At 42.2% G+C, this 17855-nt stretch overlaps 1 protein-coding gene across 1 annotated transcript in view; it reads left to right on the forward strand.

Moving 5' to 3' along the window:
* Positions 1-17855, forward strand: part of LOC126336127 (suppressor of lurcher protein 1-like) — a 309867-nt gene that overhangs the window by 227923 nt on the left and 64089 nt on the right. The window contains exon 6 of the mRNA XM_049999616.1: positions 14624-14777. Coding sequence (XP_049855573.1) covers positions 14624-14777 — 154 coding nt within the window. The remainder of the gene's footprint in view (positions 1-14623; positions 14778-17855) is intronic.

Raw genomic sequence — 17855 nt, forward strand, 5'->3', positions numbered from 1 at the left:
TTCTCCTCTACATGCACACCTTTTTAACGAAAACAGATGAAAGTAGATAGGCGTGTCTCAATCGATAGAACCCTTGTTAATTCCTTCAGAGTGCTCTTATAGCACCATGTAGCTTACCGCGACCGCTAATGTGTATCCACTACGATGGTAATTGGTTTGTAAGCGGCGCTTCAAATCTTCGGTTCACTTAGAAACGGTGGATAACGACCTGCGGCTCCACAACAATAAATAGCAATGCTACTTCACCGATGGTGCCTCTGAACACGTTATAGGGAGCGCATCTGCAGACTGTCCCTTCGTATGGATCGCCCGGTGTGGTTGGTAAGACATAAAAATCTATGAAATGACTTCTGAAAACAACTACTCACAAAGAGACCGAACCTACTCGTCACCACAGATTTCGTCCAAATTTATGCTATATGTAGAGCATCGACAGAAATGAAAGTGACAGAAGTGGGTGTTACAGATTGCTAAGCATTTAGAAAAGAATGAAATTTTGACCCAGGTCGGACAGGAAAAGATCAGTTAATGTTAGCTTAGTTCCTACATTACGTTGTTTATACAGAAAATGAACTGAGATCATGCTGAATTAAGAGTATTTATTAATGTTTTGTATAAAGGCATGAAAAGCAGAGGCAAATAAAATCTCGGATTGCTAATCAGTATCCAGGAAGAGTTTGTAAGACGTACGTGAGAACTTCCTATCAAAAACTAGTCTTCTTAAATATTTTACTGTTGATGATTTACTCGTGCTGGCGAGATATTTATCGTGAATACAAGGTTATGTACTGTTTGAATGCAGCTGCAGGGAGATGCTCGAAGGTTAAAATGAAACTAGCGGAATACGAATTCGCGTATGCTTCAACTATGAGGTGTGTTCAAAAGAAAAATACGAAACAACATTGAGGGTAAAACTGAAGCCATTATATAAAAATAATTGAAGTCCTGAGCACAACTATTCCACTGCTTCATGAGCTGAAGGGTTCTCTATTTCCAGAATTGTTGTGACTGTGACCGGAGCCAGCCCTCTACTGTATCCTACAATTAATCGTCCAAGTGTAAGTGCTTCCCTCGGAGATGTTATTTTAACGGACCAGACACATGGAAGTCTCGGGGTGACATGTCCGGGCTGTAGGGCGAATTTTCAAGCTTCTCCCAATTGAACTTGGCCATTACACTTCGTGTTACGTAGGAGACGTGTGAGCAGAATCACTCCCTCTGTGAGCAACCCCTGTTTGCTCTTGATGATAGGTTACGAGGTATCTTACAGTGCAGATTTTCTCTGCTCGAGGAATTTGATGAATACCGGACTTCGATCGTCGGTGAGCATCACCTAGCCGGCCAAGGGCACAGCTCACGGACAGGTGACGTCACTGCATTCGAGTGCCTAGATGTCTCACTACGTTATCCTGCAGAAGTATATGCACATTTCAACCTATTTAGTTTCACGAGTTTTCGCACCTTCTAATTTGAATACTCCTTGTACAATCCGTTCTTGGAAATTTACTTGCCAAATCCTTGTGGCCACTGTAAGAACAATCCGTTCTTGAAAATTATTTGAAACCCCAGATTTTCTTTTGCCTTTCCTTTTCATGCCCTATGTGAAGATATTAATAAACGCAATGTATTGAGCATTATTTCGGTTTATTTGCAATGCAATTGCCGTTAAACTTGAAAATAAAAAGAAAAGTTTTCGCCTAGGGATCTGACGTTACGACCCTCAGGTTGTCAGTCTGAACTCTTCCCGCTGTTCCAACAGCAGTCTGAAAATTACGCAAAGATAAATGGTTCATGCCTCGCCCGTCCCATGCCAAAAACGCTGTTTTTTCGAAGCATATGGTCTTCGGTCACTTTCATTTCGGACCAAGCCCTGTCTATACTATAAATTTGGACGAGGTCGATAACGAGGAGAAGGCGCGGACGCCTTGTCAATGTAACTCGTCCCGAAACTGTACTACGCACTTCAGGTAACAAACACGTCAAAGAGACGTGCACCCTAGAGAGAACCACAGCCTGCATAGAACTTGCTAATGCCAAAGCGCTATCACATGACTCCTACTGTGACGCTTCTAATTAGTGGTAAAAATAATTACAGTGGTATACCCTTAACAAATAACAATTAGTGGATTGAAACTTTGGACTTCGCAGTGGCATATAAAGACTCCATGAACTTCAATATAAAAAAAGGCCCCATGTTACCTCGCTCTGATCACTTGTCGTTTTTATCTTGTTGCTTAGCTCGTATCTTGTCTTGCGCTCGTGGCTCTGTATGCCATGCGATGTATACAGTCTTGCAGCATATTCATGTAACTTTAATTACCATTATATAATAACTATCAGTGTTGAATTTTAAAAATTTGTTCTTTCTGTGAAATGGAAATCTTTCCCTCTCTTTAACATTTACGTAGATGTGGCCAATTTCCAAAAGCAGCTTAAAATAAGTTTTCTTTCATTTCTCGCGCTACACATTGCGCACAACCTGCCTTTCAAAGTTACTTAGAAAGTCCCATTATCAGTTAACACAACACGGCTACCTTTGATTGATGCAAATTTATCTTCACATAAAACTACACCAGTAGAAGTTTGCATTAACTTTGGCTTTCAGACTTAAAATAATTTTCAATTTATTTAGAGTCAGAAGGAAAAATATTTAACATCCAATCGGATTCTCGCTCAATTGTAAAACTGACATTAGGGTGAAGCTCATTAAAAATCTTCACCCTAATGTCAGTTTTACAATTGAGCGAGAATCCGATACTAGGTCCTTAAATTTTCTGGACCTCACATTAACAGTAGTTGACAACCACATTGAATTTAGTATTTTTCGGAAAAACACGTTTTCCGACAATATTATACCTGCAGACTCGGCCCATCCGTACGCCCATAAGATGGCCTTTTTTCATTCTAGTATTCATAGAGTTACAGCTATCCCTCTTGCACCAGATGCGGTAGAAACTGAACTTGTCACACTTGAGAATATTGCTATAAATAATGGCTATAGACCTCAGTTGGTAAGACAGATGTATAATAAGAAAGTAAGGGGAAAAAATATTACTTCTTCCACCCTAGGGAATGCGGTAGATGACAAACAGGTGGCAACAATATCTATCCCTTACATAGGCAATATAAGTTACAAATTGGGGAGTTTACTCAGAGCCCATAATTTCAGAATCGCCTATTCTACTAACAACAGTCGACATAGGAATTTAATTCACTCCTTGCAGAGTAAGAGCGACAAACTTTCCAAATCAGGAGTATATAAAATTACATGCGGGGATTGTCCAAAATTTTACATCGGGCAAACAGGGCGAGCTCTGGGTCTCAGATATAAAGAGCATATTCCTACGCGAAGCGGTGACGGTACTAAAGGCTCTACTTATGCGGAACATCTTGTGCAAGCGGCTCATGCGCCGAGCCCTCCAGTTAACATTGAGCTTCTTCATGCTGAGGTCAAGGGCTTAAAATTAGATATCTTAGAAGAAATGCAGATCTTTAAGCATCTGCAACATGATAGAGACAATATCCTCAATGACCAACTCCTACTAACAAATAAAAATTTTTTTGATGGTTTTGCGCCGTTACTTCGTTCTTTTCACTCGTAGTTTTGAGGATATGGCGAGCGCGGTTGGTCAAGCTGTTCATCTACTTTTTATCTTTTTATTCTTTTTACGATGTAGGTGGTTTTAGCCCGGTGAACATCTCACGTTTTATCCCTATATCCTTATCTCCACGACGTCTTTAGACTACGTCCCCTCAACCCCCCCCCCCCCCCCCCCACCCTCATTTGACTAACTACTGACTTTTCATACAGCTTCTAAAAATAAAAAAAATAAAAAAAATAAAATTAATAAAAAATTTGTCATAATCAACAATCATGTATGTTACTCTTCCGAGATACAGTAACCCTGTGTGCTGATCTTTAGGTTTTATCTTGTATTTAGCTCGTCTCGGGTTATGTCCATTTTAATTTTGGTATACGTTGATCCACGTTTGGGAATATACGGGTTTTCTCGTATTTTTATGCGCATGCGCATTAAGTAACTTCCTATTTCTTGCGCATGTGCATAGATAGCGTGTCTAGCTGGTAAGCGAGCTACCGTTTGGTTGCCGCAGTTTGCGACGGGACACGGCCCATCGAACACATGCTGATGTGAGGTGGAGTGTACACCATTAAGTTAAGTTATTCTTTTGACTTTGTTCACATGTACTTTTATGTGTCATCTTTTTCTTTTATAAATATATAGCTATGCTGAGCTTTTAATTATTGACAAAGGTCTTTATAGACACTTTTGAGTTTATTGTTCTGAAGAAGGTGTAGTTATCTACACCGAAACCTAGGTAAACACTAGGTGTTTTTTCGCAATCGAGGCGGATCTCAGTCCATTAATATATGGACGTTATTCCCTGATATCTTAACCGATGTCCCTTCTCTTTGTTCGTGTATTGCGCATACTCCTTTCCCCTCCGATTCAGGACAGAAGCACATCATTCCTTACCTTATCAGTCCATCTAATTTTCAACATTCGTCTGTAACACCACATCTCAAATGCTTCGATTCTCTTACGTTCTGTTTTTGCCATAGTCCATGTTTCACATGCTGTGCTCCAAACGTATATCCTCAGAAATTTCTTCCTCAAATGTAGGCCGACATGTGACTTAGTAGACTTCTCTTGGCCAGGAATGCCCTTTTTGCCTGTTCTAGTCTGTTTTTGATGTCCTCCTTGCTCCGTCCGTCATTTGTAGCCATCAATCCCGATGTTAAGTTTCTCGTTGTTCTCATTTCTGCTACTTCTTATTACTTTCTTCTTTCTTCGATTTACTCTCAATCCGTGTTCTGTACTCATTAGACTGTTCATTCCATTCAGCAGATCATGTAATTCTTCTTCACTTTCACTCAGGGTAGCAATGCCATCAGCAAATCGTATCACTGATATCATTTCACCTGAAACTTTCTTGTATTTCCATCATGGCTTCTTCAATGTACAGATTGAACAGTAGGTGCAAAGACTACATATAATCATCCTTTATTATTCATCGTGTTCATATAGGAATCCTCAGTAGAGGTGCTTCCTTTCCTCTCTTCTTATCTTCTTTCAATTGAATGTTCGGCTCTCCTGGGCCAATTGTGGAATATTTCTTACCAGGAAAAACAGTAACTGAGAACACGGGCCAGTGAGATTAGGGATACCACATGGATCTTTATCATGTTTGTTTCCCCACGCCTTCTGTATCCCATGTCGTTGACCTTTACAAGCTCATCCACTTCTAGGAGTGGTTTCCCATTCCAAGGGCAACAGAAGGGCCTTGGTTCTACCTGCTCATCCGCCCTCCAAGGAAGCAGTTCTGTCAAAAAAGAGAAATGTTCAAATGTGTGTGAAGTCTTATGGGACTTAACTTCTAAGGTTATCAGTCCCTAAGCTTAAACACTACTTAGCCTAAATTATCCTAAGGACAAACACACATAGCCATGCCAGAGGAGATTTGTCAGGAAGGGTCCTCTGACCCTGGGGGATATTAGCCCTCTGCGTCGTTAATCGTTTGTAAGACAAACCTTGCTCCTTGTGTATCACACAGACATGACACCAGGATTTTCCGTTCATCGAGTGTAAGATAAAAAGGCTGTCGTTAAGACTCTCCAATACATACAGATTAGGTCAACTCCCTACCGGTTTCGTTATCAGATACCATCATCAGGCCATACTATCATCGAAACCCTCATAGCGTACAATTAAAATCCTGTTTTGGGAGCAAATTGACGAGCCAAAACATGATTACTACGTGCCTGATATAGAGTTTATCCGACATGGAACGCCATACAGCATCGACATAGATTCGACAAGTCCTCAGTATGTTTCTGGGAGTATGAGAAACAGATATTGAAGGACAGGTCTCAGAATTCTCGTTAATTGCAACCCGACTTCTTATGCGCGTCGAGCTGGTGGTCGATAGCACCCTGGATATATTCCATCGGCTAAAGACGAGGCGAATTGGGTGGCCAGAATATCAACGAGATTTTACTAGCTCCTCTCCACACCCAGATAGAACCTTTCTGTTCTTTTGACAGCGATAGTTATCCTTCTGGGAGATAACATCGCCGACGGGGAAAATATCGAGCATGAATTGATGTAGGCGGTCCGCAATAATGTTCACACAGGGCGCAGCTGCCATGGTGCCTTCGATTGCTAACGCAGTGAGCCCAGAGCACCCAGGTCGATGTCTGTCCCAACGCCCTGCGTATTTCGAGCAGCCTTTCCCTTAGATGACGGCGTATCTGGACACCATCACCGACTTGATGTGACAAGAAACGTGATTCATCCGAGCGGGCAACCACGATCCAGTGTTTACGATACCTTGTCCTTTGCAATGGTAGATAACTATATAGTTGGGTCAATATGGGAACTCACACGGGACGTCTGCAAAAATTGTCCAAATGGCTCTGAGCACTATGGGACTTAACTTCTGAGGTTATCAGTCCCCTAGAACTTAGAACTACTTAAACCTAACTAACCTAAAGACATCACGCACACCCATGCCCGATGCAGGATTCGAACCTGCGACTGTAGCGGTCGCGCGGTTCCAGACTGAAGCGCCTACAACCACTCGGCCACCATGTCCGGCGGGACATCTGCAGCGGAGCTTCATATTCAGCGCTGTGCTCTGAACGGTGTCCTCCGAAACATTTGTCCATGGGTCAGCTCTGTTCCCTCGTCAGACAGGCAACAGATCGCCACCTGTTCTACTTTACAAATTGGGCAGGCCTTCAAGCTTCACTTTTCGTCTATTCGTGGTTTTATCATATGGATTCTCAAGACAGTAGCTTCACCTATGCCGAGATGCTCCTCACCAGTTGCCGAGACATAACCGTCCGACTTCTGTCATAGTTACTCACGACATTGTGTTTCCGATTTGCAGCCCGTAGGCTCGCTAGAATGATCCTCTCATATCTGTGCTTCGCTTATGTAGACCCTTTACTGCGCATGTGGCCTCATCGCCACCACCTACACTTAAATATACATCTATATCTACATGTTTATTTTGCAATTCACAATTAAATGCTGTAACCGCTCAATCTCATTCAATACGATCACGACGACACCCCTCGATCGACGTTAACACTCGTGGTGTCACTCGCCTTCATACATGGCAGTGGACGTTTGAAAATTCGTGACGCAAGCTCAATGGTCGTCAATTGATTTAAATGTATTTCCCGGATGACTCTTTATTCAACTACTGCCACGGGGGTGAGGAGAAAGAACACATCCTGGCGGTACCAGCATTATGCGTATTTAGATGTTCGATTAATCAGAATGGTTTGTAATGTTCCAGCGATTCTATTCGAACTCTATGCTGATGTACCGACAAGGACCATTTTCGCAGATAAACATGCAAGTACGTAATGGATGTTCAGTTTCTCAATATAGTTCGTCGCACTCATACATTATACATCCGCTGTAAGAACAATTTCATGCATTTACATTTTTGGTGTCCCACAAAATTGGTTGGCTAAATATTATGACGATACGTTGCATACAAATTCCACAGATATTGTTTATCATGTAGTCAAGACTACGTAATGAAGCCAAAATCGTGGACAAAATTGAAATGCAGTCGTTTATTAACACTTTCCTTTTCACTAATTAAATGTGAAATATGAATCGAGATTGGAGGTGATTATCCTATCCTTCCTTTTTTTAGTATTTTAGGTCCCCGTTAATTAAAATCTGGTAGTTAATAAGCGAACTATTTTTTATGCTGGCGCGTTGTTTGTATCAGTTACCCCCGCAACCGTCCAAGGATAAGATTCTATTAATGTTCTGTCCACACGCGTTTCTCCATTTTATAGAATTCAGAATTACGTAAACTACAGCTTCCGTGGCGCACAACTTTCGTGGGTTCCACAACCATAATAGTTTCCCAAGAGTATTTTTCCCAGCTAACACAAGTTCGAATTATGTTGTCGGATTCATTTCCACTCCACCCAACAATAAATGTCTCTGATCACTTCGTCACACGTAGTGTATTTCAAACGTGCTTGAAGAGTCTTTAAATAATATCCTTAACGAATTTCGCGGTCGTGTACCACTTTTTCATCCACTAGCCCGATCGCGATAACTGAAGGCAGAGAGCTCAATAATTGTGGTGGTGGTTGTTGGGATGTTTAAGGGGGACTAAACAGCTAAGGTCATCAGTCCCCCATCTCAATAATGTGTTACATGTTCTTTTATAGGTATTAAAAAACAAACGCGTCCCTATATCTTTCTGTCCCGCTTGGTCTTTCCTACTTTGCTTTTTATTACTTTTCATTATATTGCTTCTTAGTAATACTGTGCAGTTATTAAACTTTTATATTACTTTCCCCTTTCTAATTCTTCCCCGATTTTAATTAATATGATGCTAATTGACACGCCTGCCCGCAAAGTACCTTTATAGTGCCTGGCTTTTTCTCTGCTATTTCACTATTGAACAGCGCTCGGACGAAACAAACACTTAAACCTTCCCGTGCGAGCTTTGATTTATTTTTTTATGATAATCATTTCTCCCAACGTTCATGGGTGCCACCAAAATATTCCCGCATTCAGTTGGTAACTGAAAGAACATGAGGAGATCCTGAAGCAACGAACAACGCCTTTGTTCTAATGATTGACACACAAATTCGAGTAACGCATCGGTGACATTCTGTCCCCTATTTCGTGATAATACAAAAGAAGCTGCCCATTTTTGAACCTTTTCGTCATACTCTGTCAATCCTATCTACTGCGGATCCCACGCCACGAAGCAGTACGCCAGAAGGGGACAGACAACGTTAGTTTAGGCAGTGTGTTTAGTAGATTTGTTGATTTTCTAAGTGTTCTTTAATTAAATCGCAGTCTTTGGTTCGTTTTCTCCACAATATCATCTGTGTGATCGTTCCAGTTCAAGTCATTCGTAAATGTAATACCTAAATACCTAGTTAATGCACCGCTTTTAGATGTATGTGATTTACTGTGTAACCCAAATCTAACGTATTCCTTTTAAAATAGACGAGGATGACGTCACACTTTTCGTTACTGATTCTGTCAATTGCCACTTCTCCAAACATACAGATATTTTGTTTAGGTTGTTTTTCGATTGATTTTGAGCGTGCGATGACTTTAAAAGATGGAAGATTACAACATCATCTGCAAATAATCTAAGACATTGGTAAACCCTTTATATAGATAAAGAACAGCGGAGACTCAAAACACTTTCACAGGGAACGCCAGATGTTATACCGATTTCACTCCATTATTTTCCGTCAGTTACTAAGGAGTGTCACCTTTCTGAAAGGAAATTTCGAATACATTCACACAACTGAGGCTACACTCCGTAGGCACGCAGTTTGTTTAGTAGTGATTTAATCTGCGTCCCTGCATCGAGGATACCTGTGTGTAAGTTACTGATGTTGACATTTGTTCTTGATTTGTATGCAGGAATACTTACTTCGACTTCTTTGCTGAAAATTTTTTGTAAAACTATGCTTAGTAACTCTAGCCTAGTGGCACTGTAATGAGTATTATTACTACAGCTAACGCGCAGTGAACGTATTCACTGCGTATTGTCACTAATCTACATAACAGTCTAGAATCTCTTTGAGTTTTCTGCTAGACTTCGAGACAGAGTTTCGTTGTGGAGTCTATTAAAAGCATCTCATACTGAAGATCGCGCTAAATTTCAACTTCCTGTAAAACTTCCCAAACGTTGGGGATTTTTCATTCTTTCAAATTTCGCATTTTCTTTTCGTTGCTTCCGTAACAGTTTAACACGAAGAAAGAGCAATGTCAGTCTTTATTACAGTGTTGAAATTTTTTCCTTACTTCCCAGTCACGTGGTTCACTTTTATTTAGGCATCTTCCCATTGGCTGGTATTTGGTAGCGAAGGGTACATGAGATACCACGCACAAAAACGTCCCAGCGGGTAACCGTGCTTTTCAAAGCTTTCAAAAACGCTGCGCAGTGTTCTTGTTGCGGCATGTGACGGAGTCCAGTGCAAACCCAATTGTATAAAGGTATACCGTAAGTCTATATCTGTATCATGCCGGAGGTGTAGTGCATATTCCGGCTGCACAGATTTGTGAGATGTATGCAGCCAGAAAAAGCACTGCATTTCCAATATGTTATAGATGTAGACTTACGAGGGTAATGCCTCTACCTTCGTAACTCTTCAACAGTCGGCAACATTGGTATGCTATACAGGGTATCCCATTTTAGTCTATACCGGCCGGTATCTTTGGAGCCGCACAATTCTGCAAAAAAAAGTCTCCAGTATAAGTTGTAAGGTTTGAAGGGAGTCATGGAGTGGTTACCTCGAAATGACCTTGAACCCTGTTTTAAAGATTAAACCAAGGCCAAGTTCATTTTTGCGAATTGTAACCTCTTCTTTTTATTCCATATTCGTATTCTACGTGATAAAAAACATTGTTTGCGGGGAACATTATTTTTCGAAAATCCAAAGGTTGGTCGCCAGGGTACATTTCATTGAAACTTGTCCAGGTTACCAGTATCTCGAGAAAGAAGCGAGATCGGGTAAAATTTTCAATGAAAATCTTGTATGGTTCAAAATGGCTCTGAGCACTATGGGGCGTAACATCCGAGGTCATCATTCCCCTAGACTTAAACCTAACTAACCTAAAGACATCGCACATATCCATGCTCGAGGCAGGATTCGAGCCAGCGACCGTAGCAGCAGCGCGCGTCCGGACTGAAGCACCTAGAACCACTCGGCCACACCGTTCCATCATGTATGGTTTCTGAATTATGTCCACTGCTGAAATTTTCATGGCCTTGACATTTTTCAGTATGGGTTAATCAGAAAGCAAATACTGTGGGCATTAGCGGTACACCACGCGGAGGTTACCCACATCGTTTGCCCAGAAAACGGCTGATTAACGTGGTTCTCACTGGAAATTTAGGATCTCAGATGCTCCATCAACAGCCCAGTTTGCCAAATGCACATGTTCACTCTGTCGGAAACTGATCTCGACATCATTCAATATCTGAAGGGTGACTGCCTGGAATGCCGCCACAGTCCTTTCTCTCACAGCTTCTGGCGTCGTCGGAGGAGTGGAGTACACCTTCTGCTTCACAGCTCCTCATATGAATTCACGAACTACACAACCGATACAAATTCATCGTTTCGGGTAACTTGCATTAAGGCACCATCTCACAGGTAACGCCTGATGTGTAAGGGTTCGTTCACCTTGAAATCACATACATGCTATTTTCTAGTGAAGGAAGCACCAGATTCTGAAGATTATGAAGATAGCGCAATCCGTTCAACGTTTCGCCATATAAAAGAGGACCTATCACGTAATCTTAAACTAAGACCTCCCAGACACTGATTGATCAAGGCGTCTGTGATCGGTGATTTCCCTGCCAGCGAGGATTTTCTTCTGCCCAGTAGTGTGCGTTATGGAGATGGACTCATCCCATCTTGTCGACGTTTGCCTCGCCTGTAAAGAGACATCGTACGAAGAAACACATATCGTGATGTATTTGCGTATCGGCCCATCGACAAAATGCCAGGCGTCTCTCAGGAACTTCAGGCTCAACTGCTTGGGTGATATGTAAGCAATATGTGTGGTATTTCAAGTATCATAAAATAACAGATACCGTTGATCGAGGAAAGCCATGCATTCACTGAATTAGACGAGTCGAAAGATGTGGATCTTCAGCGACGATAACACGAACTAGCAGCACAACCGCCCCTCTCGGGCCCGTCTTTCGTCTCTGCCTTTTCAAGGTCCCTCTTTCAGCTCGTCTTACCAGATACCTAATTCTAACCTTCTTGGGATGACGGGCATTGGGATAACTTTCGGCATGCAATCTTTGCGCAGCTTCATAACTATCGCGATACTCACCAACAATTTTTATCATTCTTACTATTGTACAGATAACTTTTACTATTACTGGTTTTCTTAGGTTTTTCCTTCAACGAAACACCTGGCTAGCGTGTTGCAGGACAACTGACTTATTACAGTGTAAGCAACCCGTTTGTTTGCACATGTTTGCTGTTGTTTACGTCACAACGTGAAGCCAAAACATACAGTATTTCAGAAAATAACTTGCGTGTATATATGGTTCTCGGGCGAGACGTCGGATGTCATAGTGAAAACTCGACAATATCTCGTCAGCGCAACTGGCCGACATCTTCAGGTGCGACGAACACACTGCTAAGGCCTTAGCAGAGTGTTCGCCGCGCTTGAAGATGTCGTTCAGTTGCGCTGACGAAATATTGTGGAGTTTTCACTAAGACATCCGACGTCTCGCCCGAGAACCATATATGCAACATGTCCATCGGGAAAGCCTCAAGCAACACAATAACTTACGTGTCCAACGGATGTCTGTATTTCTAGAGGGCACCTTTACGTATCTCGATATTGACGTAAATAAAAAAAATAATGGAATACGCCGTTGTAATCCGTTCTTTCCTGAACGGAGAGAAGGCAGAAACGAAAGACGGGCCCGAGAAAGTCATTTGCGAGACAAGCTGACTCAGATAAATTTCTCTGTTATGGGCTCCAAACATTCGTGTTGAGAATAATTTTGCTTGTACGGATTTGGAAAAAATTCACTTCGCAGGAATTCATTAGTCTCGCGAGACGACATTATTCTGTGTCCCACGAGACGAAATTCATCAGAGTTCGACGAGGTGCAATTTTTCTGAATCCCTCAACATGTATTTTTTTCTAATTGCATAAGACAAAAATGGTTCAAATGGCTCTGAGTGCTATGAGACTTAACATCTGAGGTCATCAGTCCCCTACAACTTAAAACTACTTAAACCTAACTAACCTAGGTACATCACACGCATCCTTGCCCGAGGCAGGATTCGAACCTGCGAACGTAGCGGTCGCGCGGTTTCAGACTGAGTCACGTCAGTGAAGAATCATTCTAAGTGAGCACAGCCGAGAAATTTTCAGTCTCCAAAGGTAAAATTTCTCTGAACCCCCAGTCATGATTTCAAATTCCCCGACAACAGCGCCTATTATTTAGCCTCAAAGCTCCACCCTTCTCTTCTCTGATTGTGCCGGGACGAGTACAATGCTGGTTTCTGATTCGACATCCTGAAATGGGTGCACATTAGGTTTTGCTAATGCCGACGGTATTTGCTTTCTGGTTAATCCTTACTGAAGAATATCAGTCATTTCAAGTTCACGACAATTTCACCAGCGGTCAGAGTTCAGAAGCCATACAAGACTTTCAATGAAAATTTTCCCCAGTCTCGCTTCGTTATCGAGATACCGGTAACCTGGGAAAGTTACAATGAAGTAAACCCTAGCGACAAACCATTAGTTTTTGAAAAATAATTTTCCCAACAAATAATGCGTTTTTTCACGTAGAATACTAATATGGAATAAAAAACAGGGGTTAACATTTGCAAAAATTAACTTAGCCTTGGAATTACTTTGAAAACAGGATTCATTGTCGTCTCGAGGTAAACATTACATGACCCCCTTCAAACCTTAAAACTTTTACTAGATTCTTTTTTTTCTGCAGAATTGTGCGGCTCCAGAGATATCGGATGGTATAGATTAAAACGGGACTCCTTCTGTACCTGATACCGTTTGGTTTGCATTGGACTGCGTCATCTGCGTAATCGGAACACCGCGCAAGGTTTCTAAAAAGCTTCGACAAGTGACAGTTACCAGAGGGGTTATATTTATGCGCGTTATCTCATATACCCATCGCTACCAAATATGAGTCGATCCGAAGATGCCTAAATACAAATAAAACGCGTCATTGGGAAGTAATAATAAATTTTAACACTACAACGAAAACTGCTTGTTTCTTCATATCACACATACTGATTGCTGCACCAGCCCCGGAATGATTTCAAAAAAGATTTTTTTCACCTGCTTTTCGTACCGTGGAGGCATCGCCACCATCTCTTATGAATTTATATTTTATATATCTCTCTATCACCATCCGCCAGGGTAGTCGAGAGCGCTAACGCGCTGCTTCCTGGACTCGGGTAGGCGCACCGGCCCCGGATCGAATCTGCCCGGCGGATTAACGACGAGGGCCGGTGTGCCGGCCAGCCTGGATGTGGTTGTTAGGCGGTTTTCCGCATCCCGCTAGGTGAATACCGGGCTGGTCCCCATGTTCCGCCTCAGATACACGGCTCGCAGACATCTGAACACCCCTTAAACATTAATATGCCAAATCTGATTAACGATGGCTAATCCTGCGTAACTGCGCGACAAGGATCAAGCGATAGATATATCTCTCTGTCACCACCGATAGGATTTTTAAATTTAAATCACATCTGATTTACGTTCACAGAGATTGGAAGGAGCGGAGAGTACCTCTTAGGAAGACGACAGTCAGTAAGCCGCAGGTGATGGCTGTACTTTTATGACACCTGCGTGATTTTTTCTTGTATTGTGGCCCAAGTAAGTAAGGTCAGCTCCCTTATCCATCGAATGCAGTCGTCAAAATCGATTACCCAAGAACTTTTCTAATTATACTAATAAGTGAAGGGTATTGCAACACGTTAACTAGACACAAAATGCTGCCATACAGGGATAGCTTTAGCCTTTGAATTAATCAAGGCAGTGTACGTTTGTTGCCTGTGTTCTGACCTTTGAGTGTGTCTGTTCCCCAGGCTCGTTCCGGTCGGACGGGCGGCGTGTGCTGGGCACGGAGTGCGACCAGCTGTTTTCCAGCGGCGACGGCCCCCGCAGCGGTCGCTTCTTCTCGCCGCGCTACCCCTCCAGCTACCCCAGCAACACCACCTGCAAATACTACTTCCGCGCCAGGTCAGTCTCGTTTGCTAACTTGCTATTCCAACCGGTTTATGGCATTGGCTGTCGCAGACATCTTGCCACGATATTTCGGCTGACAACCAATTAGTGTAAAACACTGCCCTGATGGTGGATAAATGGCTGAGAGCTGAAACGTCGTGGCAAGATATCGATCTCATAGGTATGCAATGCCGCGAAAACTTAGAAAATTCTAACTTTCTGTTGAGGTTTTGTTCCGAAAACTTGTTTCTAGCACCTGTGCACGGTAGCCTAAAAAGTGCAAATCTCCTCTTCTCTGCATAACTAATGCAATCTCGCGCAATAAACCCGCTTAATGTAGCCATTCCTTGGCCTATCTTCATTGTCGTTTGCCATATTGACGATTCGTTGATGCCTCAGTTTGTATCCTAACGATCAATCCCTTCTTTACGTCAAATTGTGTCAGATATTTCCCCACTCTCAATTTAGATTCAATACGTCTAAATTAGTTATGCCATCAACTTCATCCTCAACATCCTTCTGAAACATCATATTTGAAATACTTCTATTGTCTTCTTGTCTGAACAGTTTATCGTCCACGTTTCACTTTGATACAAGGCTACATTCCTGAAAAACCCTTTCAGAATAGACTTATAATACATCCTTTAAAATTTTCGAGACTGGTAGTTGAAATAAGAAAAAGAGTCAAAATGGAAGAAGGAAAAATAAAAATAAAAATAAAAGCTGATGTCCCTTAAGATGAACTTTTGGTGAGGATACGTTTGCTTCTCCAGACTAAAACACATTGGGAATGATCGACTGTGGCAAAACATGAAAGGAAAAACAATATTTAAGGTAACCTAGATGGTAAAACTTTGTATGACAACCTCCAATCAATGGATTATAACCGATGGTCAAAACGTGTCTATGAATGGACACCAGCTGAACGACGTAAATGTGGAAGACCACCCAGAAGATGGATGCAAGATGCAATGAATTGCCGGCGGTTGAGTTCGAGCGGTTCTACGCGCTTTAGCTGGAAGTGTGCGACCGCTACGGTCGCAGGTTCGAATTCTGCCTCGGGCATGGCTGTGTGTTCTGTCCTTAGGTTAGTTACGCTTAAGTAGTTCTAAGTTGTAGGGGACTGATGACCTCAGATTTTAAGTCCCATAGAGCTCAGAGCCCTTTGATCCATTTGCAATGAATTTAAGGGTCCTTCAAGGAGAAGATTGAACAGACGGGAAACTATGGAAGTTGAGAAACGGAAGACTACCATCATCGTAAAAAAGCTGCATATTTTTCTCTTATTACGCATTAAAAGGCCTTTTACGCCATTGGCAGAAGACCACAAATATACAAACACACATACGTAAAACATCTACATCTCCATGACTACTCTGCAATTCACATTTAAGTGCTTGGCAGAGGGTTCATCGAACCACAATCATACTATCTCTCTACTATTCCACTCCCGAACAGCGAGCGGGAAAAACGAACACCTAAACCTTTCTGTTCGAGCTCTGGTTTCTCTTATTTTATTTTGATGATCATTCCTACGTGTGTAGGTTGGGCTCAACAAAATATTTTCGCATTCGGAAGAGAAAGTTGGTGACTGAAATTTCGTGAAAAGGTCTCGCCGCGACGAAAAACGTCTATGCTGTAATGACTTCCATCCCAACTCGTGTATCATATCTGCCACACTCTCTCCCCTATAATGTGATAATACAAAAGGAGCTGCCCTTTTTTGCACCCTTCCGATGTCCTCCGTCAATCCCACCTGGTAAGGATCCCACACCGCGCAGCAATATTCTAACAGAGGACGAACGAGTGTAGTGTAAGCTGTCTCTTTAGTGGACTTGTTGCATCTTCTAAGTGTCCTGCCAATGAAACGCAACCTTTGGCTCGCCTTCCCGACAATATTATCTATGTGGTCCTTCCAACTGAAGTTGTTCGTAATTTTAACACCCAGGTACTTCGTTGAATTGACAGCCTTGAGAATTGTACTATTTATCGAGTAATCGAATTCCAACGGATTTCTTTTGGAACTCATGTGGATCATCTCACACTTTTCGTTATTTAGCGAGAACTGCCACCTGACACACCATACAGCAATCTTTTCTAAATCGCTTCGCAACTGATACTGGTCTTCGGATGACCTTACTAGACGGTAAATTACAGCATCATCTGCGAACAGTCTAAGAGAACTGCTCAGATTGTCACCCAGGTCATTTATATAGATCAGGAACAGTAGAGGTCCCAGGACGCTTCCCTGGGGAACACCTGATATCACTTCAGTTTTACTCGATGATTTGCCGTCTATTACTACGAACTGCGACCTTCCTGACAGGAAATCACGAATCCAGTCGCACAGCTGAGACGATACCCCATAGCTCCGCAGCTTGATTAGAAGTCGCTTGTGAGGAAAGAAGAAATGATCAACGCATCCAGTCAACAAATCATGACCGAAGAGAATTGTAACATCACGAGAATTGATTACATAGTCTGCCCATGTACTTCTCTCTCTGCCATCCTCAGTGCCTTCTGTCGCATCTTCCAGGCTCATTGGAGTTCTGTCTTCCGACCCCGTTCGTAGACGACCTGTTAGATATCTACCGATTGGCTTATGTACCAATACTTTGTTACGGACAGCACCCTCTGCTTGGAGAACATGTCCCGCTCACTTTAGTCTTGCAATAGCTGTCCCAATATCAGCTTTCGTAAATTGCCACAAAGACCTTTATTGTGCCTTCTTTCGACATTTCCACTTTATGTTCTGTATACCGGACTATAAGTTTTCCTTAAACTCCTTCTCTCACGGATGCGCTCTTCTTTTGTCTTTACATCTGCCCATGTCTTACAAATTTGCAAAATAACCAGTACAACCGCATATTGTTTTCCTGGGACACAATGAATGGCATGTATAGGTGCCTTAACCTGTAGTACACCCGGTTCGCAATTATTGTTCTTTAACGAATTCCCTTTGCTATATATCTCACTTTTATTCGATACTATTGATGCCAGGTACATGAATGTTTCGACTCTTTCAAAATTATGACCGTTTATACGGATGACGTTCATAACATTTTGTCCACGGGAGACTACCATTTTGTTTTC

Source organism: Schistocerca gregaria, chromosome 2 (assembly GCF_023897955.1).
Source record: "Schistocerca gregaria isolate iqSchGreg1 chromosome 2, iqSchGreg1.2, whole genome shotgun sequence".
Classification (NCBI taxonomy): domain Eukaryota; kingdom Metazoa; phylum Arthropoda; class Insecta; order Orthoptera; family Acrididae; genus Schistocerca; species Schistocerca gregaria.